Source organism: Hemiscyllium ocellatum, chromosome 7 (genome assembly GCF_020745735.1).
Source record: "Hemiscyllium ocellatum isolate sHemOce1 chromosome 7, sHemOce1.pat.X.cur, whole genome shotgun sequence".
Lineage (NCBI taxonomy): Eukaryota > Metazoa > Chordata > Chondrichthyes > Orectolobiformes > Hemiscylliidae > Hemiscyllium > Hemiscyllium ocellatum.
The window spans coordinates 17,681,481-17,699,160 of record NC_083407.1 but is presented as its reverse complement, the minus strand read 5'-3'; the positions used below and the strand labels follow the sequence as shown (position 1 = coordinate 17,699,160).

At 41.4% G+C, this 17,680-nt stretch overlaps 1 protein-coding gene across 1 annotated transcript in view; it reads left to right on the top strand.

The window, feature by feature from the left end:
- The first annotated feature begins 402 nt into the window (after positions 1 to 402).
- The window catches only part of LOC132817324 (contactin-associated protein-like 5), a 1,293,865-nt gene continuing 1,276,587 nt past the window's right edge, over positions 403 to 17,680 (top strand). The window contains exon 1 of the mRNA XM_060827734.1: positions 403 to 478. Within this exon, the coding sequence (XP_060683717.1) occupies positions 403 to 478 (76 nt within the window). The remainder of the gene's footprint in view (positions 479 to 17,680) is intronic.

Below are 17,680 nucleotides of genomic sequence, written 5' to 3'. Positions count from 1 at the left end.
AGAGATTTGACAGCAATTTCTCTTGTGGGTCATACATGTTGGGGGCTGCCGTGTTTTTGTTCAGCGGAGCTTTCGAGCGTGGATAATATACTGAGGGGGAACAGTACATCCTCACTGTAGCAGCCTTCCTCTGCATCTCTCTCTCTCTCGCTTTACGTCCGTGATTCCGGGTCCACTGGTTGGCGCAAGAGGACGTGTAGCGGCGGGATGGCGTGAACGAGCAGCTGGTTCCGAAAGAGGAGGAGGAGAGAGAAAGAGAAAGGGGTGGGGGGTGGGGGGGAGTGGGACAAGGAAGAGAAACAAGAAAGCAAGGGGACAGCACGGGGAAATCAGACGCGCGTTGACATGGTGAGGAGCAGAGAGTTTCTCTCCTGATCTGGTGCCTGTGTTTTTTTTTGAAAAATGGACTCGATCGCTGGTTGCTGCGCCCTCTCTCTATCGATCAGCCTGTGGGTGTGCATCACCACCGCTTATTCCCGTAAGTACAGCTTCTGAATGTTACAGACCCCCTTTTTTTGGGAAAAAAATGCACATGTTTTAATATCCTGGTCTTGGTATTGACCTGGTCTTGAGGGGAGGCTGTTAAAAATTGTTCCTGCTTTGTGCACACACACACTAGTTAAAAGTGAGAGGCGCTAACATTTGACATTTGGCAGGAAGAATGTGTCCATCTCCCAGCTGTCCTTCTTCCCTAACATACGGTGGCACTTCAGAATATACTGCAATGTTGGCATGTTTTCCACTTAAATATCCGACTTGTCCTTTTCCCTCGCTGGGAAGCTTCCTTCCAAATGGAAGGCAAGTGATGATCCCACCCCCCCTCTCTGTGGAAATGTGTTCAACAATATTTAGTCTCAGTAACTTGGAAGGAAGCAGGCAGCGTGAAAGTGTTTGGTTGCTGGGTCTCGCCACTGGGGAGCTGCCCGGGGAGAAGGGACTGACGCCGCTGGGAGCCCTGTGCGATGTGAGAGTGGTTTAATTCACAGCTAACCCCCTCTCCTCACTTTGACTGACTGAGACCCGGGCTCTGTGTTGCTGTTTACAAACACACTTTGTGCATCGCTTGGGGTCGGCAATGCTCAGGCGGAATGCAAAGCGGGGTGGGTGGGTGGGCGGTGGAATTCACTCACCAGTTTGAGGAGGCTTCTGATAAATGTTATCTGGCTGGGATTGAGGATGAACTGAAATATATGTTCTTTCTTTTAAAAAAAAGACCCAGTAAATATCGATGAAATTAACATCAGTAAAATCACTTATCGGCAAAGATGTCAAATACTAGACTGAGAGCCACGTTTCGGGATATCCCTCTATTGACAGTGCCTCCCTTTTTTTTGGGGGGGGGAGGCAAAACTTCTGAGGGGAGGGGATGTTCTCAAATTGTCAAATTTATTGAAATGTGACACGCCGCACCTTTCAGGTTAATAGCTCTCCTCGGCAGGGTCAGCAATCTTGTTGTAAATTCCTCCTCTAGTTGCTCATTCGCGAAATTACAAACTGCATCCACTCTGCACCCCGGCAGTTCTTTCCGTTTTGTTTCTGTGGAAGGAAAGGAAAGTTGTAGGGAGCAGTTGGAGATCTCCAAGAGGGCTGCACCGATGTCCCGAGTCAGATTGCTCAGCCTCACTGAGCCGGGCTGATATATCTAAAACAGGCGAGTGCTATCTGGTTTGCTCTCTCACTATTGCCTCTAGGTGTTGATTAAACTTACCCAGCGCAGCACACGTGTGCTGATGTGCGTCTCTCTCCTTGTTTTCTTAAACATGCCAAGATAGGGGTGCGCGGTAGTGTCTTTTTTTTTCCCCTTGGGTGTGTTTAATCAGATTTCAGGTAAAGGACACACTGACTCCTTACATCTCCCGTGGACTCGGCATCGCTGTCCCACTCCCACTGACAGCCTCGCGTGTTATATTCCCCCCCCCCCCCTATTTCAACCATTATAGCTCGGGGGAGGCCATTGGGCACATCCTATCTGCACTGAAAGGACACACCACTCTGCCTCAGACATCCACGCCCCCCTAACCCTGCACATTCTTTTTTTTAGACACTAACTCCCTTTTGGACGATTCAGTTGTCACCCTTTGTCTAAATAGGAGGGCTTGGGACAAAAAAAATAGGTTTCTCGCATTTGCTGCTTCCTGTCGTGTAGAATGACAGGTTCTTTTCAGTTCGACAGCCCTGCTTTCATACAGGGCTTACATTGAGTCTGTTGCACCAACTCTGTGATAGAGGTTGAAACTTTTTTTTTCGCAATGCTTACGCCCACCCCCCAAAACAAAACAAACAAACACACACAGGAAACTTGCGCAGACAATCCATCGTTTAGTCGAACTGCAAAAATGACCAGTTGAGGCTGCAGTGACAAACGTGGGTGGGGGTAAATACAAGCAGGAGCCGGCAGGTGGTCGCGGCTTGGTTCGAAGCAAAGTCTAAACTTTTGTTGAGAGAGATGTGCAGAGCGTCCTCGGTAGGTAGGTATCGCCAGCGAAATGCCCGTCTCCGCAGTTTTAATCCTCATGCAACATCTAGTCTGAAATTGCGTTGCTCAGGGCTGTTGCAATGCCATAACTTTATTTTGGAGGGGGGGGGGTCTTCATTTGAGACATGAAGTACAATAGTGACACTACTGTGTGTATACATGCAGTGCTGTGGCCGTGTCTAGATGTCACTACAGAGCAGTTCCCCGAGTGAGGAAAAACATGCTGGCTTAAAGCTGCACGCCGTTCCTTAAATATGCATCGAAACAGGCAGTCCGCAGCACCAGCTACTGTGAAACAAAACAATGAACGGTAATTGTGCTTAACTTTAAAATAAGCAAAATAAACCAGAAATTACTGGAGAAATTCAGCAGGTTTGGCAGCAACTGTGGAGACAGAAAGAGTTTCAGGGCCAAATAGCCTTCTTCAGAACTATCTTCATGAACAATGCCTTTAGTTTGAGTATTGTCTCAGTTGTATGGACGTTGTGTATGCAATGTGGCATCTGTAGGAAGGGGGACCAAGTATAGTCCACTCGTCCCTTCCGGTCTGTTCCACCATTCAATGAGAACACTGATCTAATTTTAACCTCAACACCACATTCCTGTATGATTTCCCTCTCCCTCTGTGCCACCCCCATAATCCTTCACCCCAATAATCCTTCACCCCCATAATCCTTCACCCCCATAATCCTTCACCCCAATAATCCTTCACCCCCTTGATGATAAACAATTAAGAAGTTAACTCAGTTGGCTGGTTTGCAACGCAGAGTGATGAAGACAGTGTGCACTCAGTTCCCACTCAATTGTCAGTCAACTGGGATTATCATGAGGACTGTCCTTCTCAACCTCTCCCCTTGCCTGAGGTGTGGTGACCCTCAGGTTAAACCACCACCAGTCTTCTCTGTCTAATGAGAGAGCAACCCTGTATTGTTAAGTCTACGGCGACTTTTCACACTGTTGCATTAATTGAGAATCTATGTGCCTTTGCCTTAATATTAAAATAATACCTATCTTAATATTTCAGTATGAATCATTGTAGTGGGATGATACAAGCAAGATATGTTAAATTTTCAAATTCTCAAATATTTATTTTTATAAGGTGCTCAATTTATTTTGAAATGCTTTCGTCATCAGACTTTCTCTTGTTAGAATGAATGGTTAAGCATTGAACTGATTTTGTTTTTACAAAGTGGTCAAATCTGTTGCTCTTTAATAGGCTCCTTGCATCTGTTTGCCAAGGCAGAGCTCACGCAAGAGCTTCGTCAGTCAGCAGGCACACAGTGCTCATGCTCCTAAGGGGGAATTGCAAACAGGATTTCTTGGGGTTCAGGCTGTCTATCTGTGCAATGCTGATGGCAACCAGGGACCAAGTCAGACTCAGTAGTATGACAACTGAACTGAATCAGCCAATGGTATACCGGGGCAACAGTCAACATTAATCAGCCAGTCGAGAAACTTGCAAGGCAGATCTATTACTGACAGCCCTGATCTTTCGCAGCTAGCTTTCAGATTGAATGAAAACTTTAATTGTGGCTCGAATTCAATTTGAGGACCATATGAGAACCTATAATATTTGTTCACAAGATGCAGTGTGTGGTTGTTTTCATTTTGTCTTGGCCTCACGAAAAGGACAACAGAACTGAATAAGACAGCGGCAAAATAATCCATACCTGCTTCCCTTTTATAATGCATACATTTATTTTAATGTTTCATTGCAAATTTAACTCTGTCATTTGCATATGAGTTTTCCACAACAGAATCACATTTCATACACACAAAATACATGTAAGTCTGGGATGAGCAGAATTTCTTGAGAGTCATCAATCTGTGGAATTCTTTGCTGCAGGAAGATGTTAAGGCTGGGGCATTAAATACATTCGTGGCTGTGGTGCAGATTTCAAATCAGTAAGGGAATGAAGGGTTATAGGGGAAAAGCAAAGATGTGGAGTTGAGGGTAGTCAGATCAGCATGGTCTCATTGAATGGCAGAGGAGACTTGATGGATTTAGCACAGTTGGTTCTAGTTGGAAGTCGGGTGGATTGGGTTAAGAGCTAACAGCACAGGGTTTGATTGTCATACTCGCTAAACAGGGCACTGAAGCCGCCTTCCCCTCCCTCCCACAGTTAGCTTGAAGTAATCACTCCGGATCTGCCTTTGGGCAGAGAAGCCAAGGAAGAGATTGCTGCAGTTTGCAATTATCTGATTCCTGATTAAAGATATTGAAGCCCTTTTTCGTAAAATTATGATCTACTCTGCACCCTGAGATCTGAAGTACCATTCCAATTTGTGCAAAAACAGTTTGTAATTGTTTTAGAGTCATAGTGTCAGATGTACAACTCGTCCATTCTGACCATATATCCCAACGCAATCTAGTCCCAATCTGCCAGCACCCGGCCCATATCACTCCAAACCCTTCCTATTCATATACCCATCCAGATGCCTTTAAATGTTGCATTGTACTAGCCTCCACCACTTCCTCTGGCAGCCCATTCCACACGTGCACCAATCTCTATGTGAAAAAGTTGCCCCTTAGGTCTCTATCTTTATGTCTTTCCCCTCTCACCCTAAATGTATGCCCTCTAGTTCTGGACTCTCCCATCCCAGGGAAAAGTCTTTGTCTATTTACCCTGTCCATGCCTCTCATGGTTTCATAAACCTCTATAAGGTTGCCCCTCAGCCTCCGAAGCTCCAATGAAAACAGCTCTTGTAGTCAGTAGAATTATCTATTTGCTGAGTGAGGGAATGTTTTAACAATGCAATAGTTTTGTTTTAAAATACTTCAAAGTTCTTTGTGCATTCAGTTACTGGGACTTAGAGGGTTAAAATTTGAAGATAATTTGCATAAACATGGATTGTATTCTGTTGGGTAAATGATCATGATGCTTTTGGAGTTAATAGGATTCAAAAGGGTTATGGAGAGATAGTATCACTTAATGTGATGAAAAAACAAGCAAAAGAGAAAATGATGACATTTTCTTAAATTACAACTAGGCCAGTTAAGACCAATATCAGAGAGCTTTTTTTTTGTATGTATAGTCTGATAAAGGTGGAAATAATAAAGAATGAATTGAATGCTGGAATGTGTGAATGTTGCCTTCCAGACTCAGATTAGTAGAATTTTGTTAGTTCCATAATCCTTTCCATCCTTACCGAAGGGAGTCGACATACAGATCAACCATGATTTAATTGAACAGAACAGCAGACACAAGTGCCTGAATTACTTAGTCCTGCTGGAATGTCCCCAAGTCTTTATTAACCTTGCTGTATTGATGGAGCATGTGACAATGACCTTCTAAAATTACACATTAATAATTATGTTCTGTCATATTTTAGTCTATTGCATTCTAGATTGGTGGGGGATCTTTGGGAAAACTATTTTTAATGTACACAAGAGGGGAAAAACCTGTCTGTTGCAGTTTTGGGCACAATTCTACTCCACCTTCCTATCATCTACTTCCCGAAGTGAGTGGGCAAATAATATACAGTTTTTAATCTGAACTTGAATAAGATGGTCCCATGAAAACACAAGTCCCTCAATGGGCAGAAGAGGTGTGACCAGCATATAGAAGTTATAAGAAGTAAAACGTTAATGTTTAAATTTTACAATGATTCGATCAAGTTGGCAGCACATCACATCACTGCAGTAAGGTCACAAAGGAATTGAATGTGGGAGTAAACTATTCAACCCCTTGAGAAATGCTGAATTGCATCTGTACTTAAATGTTATTTTACCTGCCTTAGTTCCATAACTCTTGATGTAATTGTGTTTTTAATTTGCTCAGTCAATGCAGTTTTTAATTCATATGGTTATGTGCGCGCATACAGTTCTCACCCTCAGCATCTCACTGTAAATGGCATTTCTATTGCTGCACGAGAGTTGGCAGGATAATTTTTTTTGTGCAAGTCAATTTTGAACCTTTTAACTTTAGAAAAAGACCATTGTCCAACTTGATTTCTTTGTACGGCTAATCTTGAAAAGAAAAGTCAGTCATATATTTTGGATGATTTAGTACGAGACTGGGCTATTTGAAATTGCAAGCTCCAGATGGTCTCCCACCTGAAGTGAGATTGCGACCTGTCGTACTTTGAACAATTTATTGATTCTGTATTCCTGTTTTAATGTGCGTAATTCATCACAGAAGGGGATGAGAGAGACCAATTACTGCATCTCCCCTTGCAATCATCCATGCAAATCACTCATACTAACACTTTGCCTGCAACTGCTTCAGTGTTGGTACGGGTACTGGCAGAAAATCCAGAGAAGATGCAGGTTTAGGTGCACCTGTTCTGCTCCTCATGAACCATTGTGATATGAAAAGCAGTTTGTAACAATGCAGAACATGTAGTGACTGAAGGACATGGATCTGACAAGCCATAAATGAATAACTTGGAATGCATGCCTTTAGCTACTTCATATTGAAAACCCTTATCTCACCAAAGCTGTCACTCTGTTTTGTTTGGTCTGAGCCCTCCAGGCACAATATTGTTCTTTGCATGAACATCTTTAGCAGCAAGCTGTGTATAAGTGTGCGATATTAATGTACGATTAGAGAAACTTATGTAAATACAATGGGCAACATCTTAGATGCATGGTATTTGTAAAAAGGTAGTTTTATAAAAGGAAGAGAGTTTGCATTTATACAGTGTATTTAATGGCTGATGGACATTGCAAAGTATTTTGCAGTCATTGAAGCAGTGCTGATGTATTGTCATTGTTGAAATGTGTGGAATATGACTGCTAATCTGCACAACAATCTCTGACAAACAGCAATGTGATAATGACCAAATATTCTGTGTGTTTGTATAATGTTGATTAAATAGGTAATTATTGACTGGATGACAACTCCTTCTACTTTTGAAATAGTCTTTCAAATTCACCCAAGTGATCAAATCTGTCCTTGACATGATGTTTCATACAAAGGTCAATACCTGTGACAGTGCAGCATTCCCTCTGTACTATAATGGAACATAATGGAGACTTTTGTTCAGATTCTGGAGTGGGACTTCAACTGCAACGCGCACTGACTCAGAGGTGAGGGTGCTAACAACTGAGCCATTGCTGATATTTTGAAAGTATTGATTTTCTGATCCTATCGGAAAAGCATGTTTAAATTTGGCACTTTTCTAAATGTATTATATGCTCCTTGTGAATCTCTGAATTCAGCAGCTTCAGTGCATTCCAACTGCCTCAAATAGTCAAGGAACATTCATTCCTGTCCCCAGTATTTATGCAATGCAAGCAACTAATGCAACTATATTTTAGTAATTAACCTATTCGAACTGTCCTTCCATTGAGCAGGTACGATCGCTCAGAGTAGAGAGAGTTGAGGAGATTTGATCAAGAGGTTGAAAATTATGAAGTGCTTTGATGAAGAACATTAAAATTGGTCAGCAGTCAAAAAATGGAAAGCAACTGGCAGGTTCCTTTGTTTGTTTGAGCTCTGACATATAGTCTGAAATGTGCTATCTGAGAGGATCACGAAGCAGTTTTAAAGACTCTTGGGTACATAATTGATGAGTCATAGAGATGTACAGCATGGAAACAGACCTTTCGGTCCAACACCTCCATGCTGACCTGATATCCCAACTCAATCTAGTCCCACCTGCCAGCACCCAGCCCATATCCCTCCAAACCCTTCCTATTCATATACCCATCCAAATGCATTTTAAATGTTGCAATTGTACCAGCCTCCACCACTTCCTCTGGCAGCTCAGTCTATCCATGTACCACCCTCTGCGTGAAAAAGTTGCCCCTTAGGTTTCTTTTATATCTTTCCCCTCTCACCCTAAACCTATGCCCTCTAGTTCTGAACTCCCTAACCCCAGGGAAAAGACTTTGTCATTTTATCCTATTCATGCCCCTCATAATTTTGTAAACCTCTATAAGGTCACCCCTCAGCCTCCGACGCTCCAGGGAAAACAGCCCCAGCCTATTCAACCTCTCTGTGTAGCTCAAATCCTCCAACCCTGGCAACATCCTTGTAAATCTTTTCTGAACCCTTTCAAGTTTCACAACATCCTTCTGTTAGGAAGGAGACCAGAATTGCGCGCAATATTCCAAAAGTGGCCTACCTAATGTCCTGTGCAGCCACAACATGACCTCCCAACTCCTATACTCAATGCTCTGACTAATAAACGAAAGCATACCAAATGCCGCCTTCACTGTCCTATCTACCTGTGACTCTACTTTCAAGAAACTATAAGCTGGCATTCCAAGGTCTATTTGTTCAATAACACTCCCCAGGACCTTACCATTAAGTGCATAAGTGCTGCTCTGATGTGCTTTTCCAACAAAATCCTCTTTGTTACTTCTTCATAAAACTCAATCAAGTTTGTGAGATATGATTTCCCACACACAAAGCCATGCTGATTCTCCCGAATCAGTCCTTGCCTTTCCAAATACATGTAAATCCTGTCCCTCAGAATTCCCTCCAACAACTTGCCCACCACTGATGTTAGACTCACCGGTCTTTAGTTCCCTGGTTTTTCCTTGCCACCTTTCTTAAGTAGTGGCACTGTGTTAGCCAACCTCCAGTCTTCTGGCACCTCACCTGTGACTATTAATGATACAGATATTTCAGCAAGGGGCCCAGCAATCACTTCCCTCACTTTCCACAGTGTTCTTAGGTACACCTGATCAGGTTCTGGGGATCTATACACTTTTATGTGTTTCAAGACATCCAGTACCACCATCTCTATAATATGGACATGTGCCAAGATGTCACCATTTGTTTCCCCACAATCTATGTCTTTCATGTCCTTGTTCACAGTATGCACTGATGCAAAATACTTGTTAAGTACCTCGCCCAGCTCTTGCAGCTCCACACAAAGGTTGCCTTGCTGATCTTTGAGGGGCCTTATTTTCTCCCTAATTACTTTTTTGTCCTTAATGTATTTATAAATTTGCTTTGATTTCTCCTTAACCCTATTTGCCAAAGCTTTCTCATGTCCCTTTCTTGCCCTCCTGATTTCCCTCTTAAATATACTCCTACTGCCTTTATACTCTTCTAAGAATTCATTCGATCTCTCCTGTCTATAATTGACATATGCTTCCTCCTTTCTCTTAATCAAAGACTCAATTTTTTGGGACATAAATCCAGCTTTCCATATACCAACCAGCCTTTCCTTTCACCCTATCAGAAATATATTGTCTCTGGACTCTTGTTATCTCATTTCTAGAGGGTTCCCATTTCCAGCCGTCCTTTTACTTGCAAACAACTGCCACCAATCAGCTTTTGAAAGTTCTTGCCTAATACCGTCAAAATTAGCCTTCCTCCAATTTAGAACTTCAGCTGTTAGACTTGGTCTATCCTTTCCTATCACTATTTTAAAAGTAATAGAATCATGGTTGCTTCATTGGAGAGATTGAGTTACGAACTGATGTGGGCATGATGGGCAGAATAGTCTCCCTCCATGCTGTTATTCTACCCTAATGAGTGTGAGAAGGTTTTGATTGCTCGAGCTTTGTTCTGCTTTCTTTGAAGTTTGGGGTGATAACCTTTCGATATTTGATTTCATATCTTACTAATTCGCTCAGGATGGTCCTGCTGACTTTTCGAACATAAAACATTAGAACATAGCACATTCCAGTGCAGTACAGGCCATTCGGCCTTCAGTGTTGCACCAACCTGTGAAACCAAGGTCGGTTCATATTTTGGCTTCATATGTGGCTTTATTTTAATGCTGCATGGTCCCTTTTAATATGTGGAACTTAGTTGTGCAAGACCTGCTTGGTGCATTCCAGATTGCTGCTCAGTTGACATTCTGAAGATGATTGACTATTTGTATGTTACATTTCTTTTTGTTAATGCTCCTGTGAAGTGGCTTGGGATGTCTCCTTATAGAAGGTGTTATGCAAATGCAGGTTGCTAAATGGAGTATACTGGTTCATGGGACGCAATTGACTATTGAGTTTCACACGCACTCTTCATGACCAACACAGTCATGAGCTTAAGCAACCTCCATCAGCAATTGAATAGTCCTGCTCTGCATTTATTTAGTATCAAATCGTAGTGCTGGGGCCAGGAGTTGAGGGGACAGAAATGGTATTATATGACAGGAGATTGCAAAGTGTAGAAATCAATACATTGCAGTGTAGCACGTTGCTGATCTTATCGTAAAACTGCAAGATACAAGTGGAAGATATTGGTTGGAATTTGAGCTTTTTCAGTTTTGTTATGAAAGCATGATAAACAGGATTGAACATAACTCAAGCCACCTCTCCGAGCTTAACCAACTTTCCTCGAAGTATAAATTGATCACTACCAAAAAAACTCATCATGCCAATGCCCATTCTTTGAATGAACTGCCTAATGGTTTTATTTCGTGATCTGGGTGTATCTCCCTGCCCCCACCTCCTATTTTATTCCCTTTTTAAAGTTACTACTGAGTCGATCCCAGTACTCTTTAAGGCAATGCATTCTAGATCATGACTCAATAAATCTCTCCTCCACTTCTTTTGCCAATGTTTTATATCTGTATCCTCTGATTATCCTCCTTGTGAAAACAGCTTCTTACTATGTACTTTATCAAAACCACTGTCTTTAAAGTGTTTTATTAAATCCCCTCCTCTTGCCCTCTTTTTATTTTGCAAGCTCAGAAACCACAATAATAGATTTCCACAGTTCAAATGGAAGTAAACACCTTGGGATGTGTGCCTATGTTAACAGCACTATATAAATGCAAATTGCTTTTGTTATAGAGTAACAGTATTACATTCCCACCACATAATTCACTGAAATTCTAATGATGACACTAGACAATAACAATATTAGATAATGAAAATAAGAATATTCTTCTTGAATTGCATTACATTATTTTACTTTCCATAATATAATTTGATCAAGACTGTTGGGGCTATGCAAGGTTGTACAGGCAGTTCCATTCTCGTGCAGTCCCATGTTATAAGAACATCGTGTAAAAGCAGCACCATTTAAACTAATGAGGCTGGAATCACATGATAACCAATGGGTTTTAAAAGTTTATGCTTTAGAAGGCGTGTCCCCAATTCATCAATTGTCTTGTAGCAAATTCGAGTTAACGAATTGTGCGCAATAGCAGAATGACCTGTACTGGAGACTTGGCAAAGCTTCCTGACTTTGAATGTGATGTTAAACAGTTTCAGTCAGAGTGCATGCTACAAATCCTTTGATATCCTTTAAAGAGCAGCAATTCTTTGCATTGACATAATGCATTTAAATAGTAAATTGTCTCAAAACACTTCAAACATTATCAAACGAAACGCGAGGTTTGAAGACAAATAGCCAAAAGCTTGGTCAGTGAGGTAGAATAGAATAAAATCGGGACAGTGTGGAAACAGGCCCTTCGGCCCAACAAGCCCATGCTGACCCTCCAAAGAGTAACCCACCCAGATCCATTGCCCTACTCAGTATTTACCCCTGACTAAAGCACCTAACCTACACATCCCTGAACACTATGGGCAATTTAACATGGCCAATTCACCTAACCTGCACACCTTTGTGGAAAGACACACCTGAGGGTGGAATCAAACTCTGGTCCCTGGTGCTGTAAGGTAGTAGTGTTAACTACTGACTACAAGTGGGTGTCTTTAAAGAAGGAGTGAGTAGTAGAGAAGTTTTGAAGAGGGAATTTCTGAATTTAAGGCCAAGACATTTTAAGGTACAGCCAAAGTGTCAAAGGTAGGAGCATGAAGAAGGAGGTGGAGGAATGCAGAATTCTTGTGTTATAGTGCCAAGAAGGATCTGGAGCTAGCGAGTGGGTGAAGCCCTGATAGAACAAAAGGATAATGTTGTGTTGTATGATTTGATCCCATACTGTGCAATGTTGAGACAGACTAGTTGAGGAGAAGGCAAAGCTGAATACAATTTCAGACTTAGAATTCATACTATCATTGTTACATTTTATACTCAGTACATTGTGAGGTAATGATTGATATACCGCACTGTGACTTATAGTTACATTAGGTAAGGGTTAAATTGTTTGTATTCATGCCCTTGTAGTGAGTTTCTTTTAGAGCATCACACAATGATAATTTAGTCTTCCTTTGAGACTGTTCTAACTCCACCCCCACTGTTGTATTTATACTCAGTGGTTTGCAGTTCTGTGTTAACATCATAATGTTGCTCCAGGGTCCTAATTCACGGATGAGCATTTAAAAATAGAGTTGTTTGGGACAAGGAGAAGTAAGGCAGTGAGCATAGGATGAAGAGTCAATTAGTTGTGATGACGCAAAGAGCAGAGTTTCAAATTTTTATGGTTAAGGATGCATTCGAATAAATAGTTTAAGAAGTAACATGTTAATGATCTCTCAACACAAAGTGATACTAATCCAATGGGTTTAATTGCTTCTTTTTGTGCTATGAACGCATTTGTTTATCGATCTGGGTCATTCCAAAGGTTGTGTAAAACTTGTACAGAATATCACTCCGTAAACAACACTATAACTTTCACCAGCTTCCAAACCCTTGAATAATGAGTTAATGATGTTACAACAAAATCACAGCCATCTCCCAGCCTGTGCTATAATCTTTAGAGTTGCTTTTGTGAATTTAGCAACCCTTCTTAAAAATTACATTTAAATGGTGAAAATTGTGTGCGAGCTTCGCATAGGCTGTGATTTGTGTCAGTGTTAACTTCAAGGATTACACTTTGAATTAATTAAGTGGGTTCATGAAAGTCTGCAAAGAAGTGTAGCAATTATATCCTTGCAGGAAAATAATAACTTGAGTTCAGTTTGCTAATTGTCCAATTAAACATTTTTTATTTTCTCCTTTCTGACTCCCATGATTTTCTTTGGATTCCATTCCAGCTTTATTAAAATGTGCGTGAAATCTTTGTGTTGAATCTATTTTAATGGGAAAGTGTGTTCTGCATTTCCAAGGCTATGATAAGGTATTAGCAATGGTTCAAAAATATCGATCACATTGACCTGACCCCATCCGGTTGTTGCAAAGTGAGACCTACTCATTTATCTTTTTTAAAAGTATTACATTTTAAATGAGGTACAACAAAAACAAAAGTCACAAAGGATTGAATGACATTGTAGGTTTTGCTTTTGCATCCAAAAAAAGAACATCCTTGTGTTTTATTATCTTCTGTCTTCGTTCTGTGCCCTGCTTCCTTATTGCTCTGTTTTCTGTCTACCTCTCCCCCCCCCCCCAACCTTCCCCCCACCCTTGCATCCTGCTTTACTCATTAGAAACGCTCATAATAGCAGAGTTGTAACATTGGAATTGTTAAGACAGACCACAGTTGACCATTACAGCGATTTCAATAAGGAAAAGACTGGTTAGAACTGGGAAAGTGTGTCTTTAAATTTATTAAAGTGGACCTGGAAATTGGGTTACCAAATCTAAACTTTTATTGTACTCAGGCAAGGTAAGAGGAATCAAAGAAAGGCTTGACAAATTTTGAAATGTTTTGAGAGGCTCATAGTGAAGGATTGTTTCTTCTTAATTGGCAACGAGGGGTGATGTATTCAAGTTTATCATGATGAAATGGAATGCTCAACTTTTGCGTGAGAAGAGCAATGACTTAGAACAAAAAACAGTGCTAGACACACTCAGCAGGTCCCATCTGTAGAGATTAAGAGTGAGCATACAGAGAAAGAATGAACATTTTCAGTCCAATGATCGTTCATTCAATGCCAGACCTACTGAGTTTCTGCCGCAATTTGTTTTTGTTTCAAATTTCCAGCAGTACTTTGTTTTAGTACAAGTCCTTAAAGCTTCCTTTTGAAACACACACTACAGCTTCATTGTAAGTGGAATTGGCTAAGGTTTTCAAAAGCAAGAATATAAAGGGACATAGAGACATGGTTGGGAAATTGGATTAGGGACTTTGCTGCTCTTGGAAAAAAACTAGCATCTGCGGAGGAACAGTGGATATGACCTTCTTCTCTACTTTAAATTTTCCGAATTATCTGTGAAACGGTTTTTGATCATAAATGTCAGTCCTAACGTTGCTCTTCTCTTTTCTCTGCTGACATGTGTGTGCAAGTGATTTGCAATGGCTCCACCCTTCTGTCCATATGCAATGGCATTTCACTTCACTTTATCTCAATACCACCTCTCGCAACTCAACTGGGATCCCCAAATTGTGTTTGGGGAATTGTGGATATATTTCATTTCAAATAGCCTCATCTCCATTGTGCAGTACTATATATTTCCAACAAGTAAAAAGTGAGGTCTGCAGATGCTGGAGATCAGAGCTGAAAATGTGTTGCTGGTTAAAGCACAGCAGGTTAGGCAGCATCCAAGGAACAGGAAATTCGACGTTTCGGGCCAGAGCCCTTCATCAGGAATATATTTCCAACTGCAGCCGGGGCATTAACTGACTCAACTTGTCCATCAGCCTCACCCACTCCAACCTCTCACCCTCATGAGATCAATCTCGATTTCGCTAGTTTCTTCATTTCCCCTCCCCCCACCTTATCACAGAGCCAACCTTCCAACTCGGCACCACCCTCTTGACTTGTCCTACCTGTCCATCTCCGCTCCACCCTCCTCCCCGAAGTATCACCTTCACCCCACCTTCATCTGCCCATCGCATTCCCAGCTACCTTCCCACATCAACCCCCCCCCCCCCCAAGCCCCACTCCCCCCTCCCATTTATCTCTCAGCTCCCTTGGCTCATAAGTCTCATTCCTGATGAAGGGTTTATGGCCGAAACGTGGACTCTCCTGCTCCTCAGATGTGGCCTGACTGGCTGTGCCTTTCCAGCACTGCATTCTTAACTCTGATCTCCAGCATCTGCAGTGGAATTTCAAGTGGAATTGCACTTTCTCCCTGTGTCTCTGACAATCCACGAGCGGCACGGTGGCTCAGTGGTTAGCACTGCTGCCTCACATCACCAGCATCCCAGGTTCAATTCCAGCCTCGGGTGACTGCCTGTGTGGAGTTTGCGTATTCTCCCCGTGTCTGTGTGGTTCCCCTCCGGGTGGCTCCGGTTTCCTCCCACATTCCAAAGATGTGCAGGTCAGGTGAATTGGTCAAACTAAATTGCCCATAGTCAGGGGTGAATATGGGGAATGGATCTGGGTGGGTTACTCTTCGGTGGGTCGGTGTGGGCTGAAGGGCCTGTTTCCATACTGTAGAGAATCTAATCTACTAAAATGGTTTCATTTGCAATTTGCTTAAAAATAACGTTAAGGGGGCTTTGTGGACCTTAACTATTCTCTTGCAGTTACACACATAGATCAGGTCTCATGTGTGTGTGAATAGGCTGTGAAATGTTGACATCTCTGAATGGTTGATGCAACAGAATATTTCCATTATATTGCAATCTCTTTCACGATCAAAGCCCATTGGTGTCCCGACGCAACTCAGCATGTTGGTTAAATCATCCAAAGTAGTTATAGTATTCCTAATTTCAATTGTCATGTTTGACAGTCTGGAAATGTTTTGGGTTAATCATGCATTTTGTAAAGGCAGTGATGCTTCTTGTTTAAGTAGCTAAATTCACAGACAAGGGTAACTAACAAATATGGTATGATACCAGAGTACATCTGTCAACTATGGAATTATGCCCAGCAGGGAAGGTACCATTTCAAGTGAAAATAAAGGGAATGTCTAAAATTAGCAAAGGAAACAATATGTACCAAAAACATGACTACAAATTCTCGTGCATATCGGGATGTTAAGAAGATGTGCACCAAATCAGTTTCAGGGTCAAAGTCCCACGCCAAATCTTTTGTTAAGCAGTATCTTTAGAATCCATGGATTGATTGGTCATGGCTGTTAGCACAAATGAGCAATGAAAAGTGCATGAGATTGAGATCTTAAGATTTTCTTGTAGTTTGGCCAAAATTTAGCTCAGATGGTGCAAGACTATAGTATTCTGAATTTTGAACAAATGCTTTACCAATGGTAATCTGTCTATGTTAACTTATATACTATCCAGCTTCACCTACAGAAAACTGATCTCAAACTTCACTGAGTCTTTGCTTTATATAAACTCTGGTTATAATTAACATGGTCCAGAGCTGACACAATGCATTGATCGTCTTTTAATTTGATACTGCACTAGGACTTGCAGGTACAAACGTAGATTGACAACTGAGTGCAGTACTGAGGGAGTGCTATTTGAGGTGCTGCATTTTGCATAAGATATGAACTGGGAATCCAGTCTGTTTTGTTGTGTTAATGTTATCAAATGATTGATATTTTAGAGAGGATTATGTGGGCCCATTATCTGAACGTTTCAGTGAAGAGTAAGGCGTTGGATCTAACAGCAACATTGCACCAGCTTAGGTGGAGTCCCAGTCTTGAGAATGTTGAGGTAACATTGTTTTTGGGTGTGATAAGTCTATTGCATATTTGAGTTTTGATTTTTGAAAATTTGAGCCCTGCCTAAGAAGCAACAGACCATTGTACTTTTCATTTTTTTTTGTCACGTATCTCAGCAAAGTAGGAGGTGAAGACACAGTTGAAGACCCTGCTATGACTCAAGATTCCTGCAGAGACTTTTTTTTGGAATCACCTCTCTGTCTGCATCTGAAGCAAATGGCTTTGACCCAATAACAACTCCTCCAGGAAGATAGCTGAAGGGTGTGTGTGTGTGTGTGTGCTTGCACGCAAAACACCTTTGGAATTAGAACACTAATTCAGACGATCCTATACCTTAATATTATTTTTTAAATTATATTGATCATTATTTGGCCAACATACTTTAAAGTTAACAATCTGTAGAATTTTTTTTTGTTTCTCTTGAAATGTGTATGTGTAGTTTTGTGATAAAATGGAGTGATGTCTTTTTTTGCAAAAGGAAACGATCAATGATGTTTGACGAGATGAATTGAGGAAGAAAGCAGTGATTTGTTGACTCAAACCTGGTTGACTTGTTCTTAGTACTACACTGGACAAAATCTGAGACCGACGTAATTGGTCATAAGACAAACCAGGATACAGCGTAGAACATAGAACATTACAGTGCAGTATTTGGCCCTCAATGTTACGCCAACCTGTGAAACCAATCTGAAGCCCGTCTAACTACATTAGGAATAATGACCATTTAAATACTCCTAAAGTTAACGAGTCTACTACAGTTTCAGGCAGGGCATTCCACGTCCTTACTACTCTCTGAGTAAAGAACTACCTCTGACATCTGTCCTAGATCTCGCACTCCTCCATTTAAAGCTATGTCCTTTAATGCGAACCATCACCATCGGAGGAAAAAGGCTCTCAGTCTCCACCCTATGTAATCCTATGATCATCTTGTATAAGT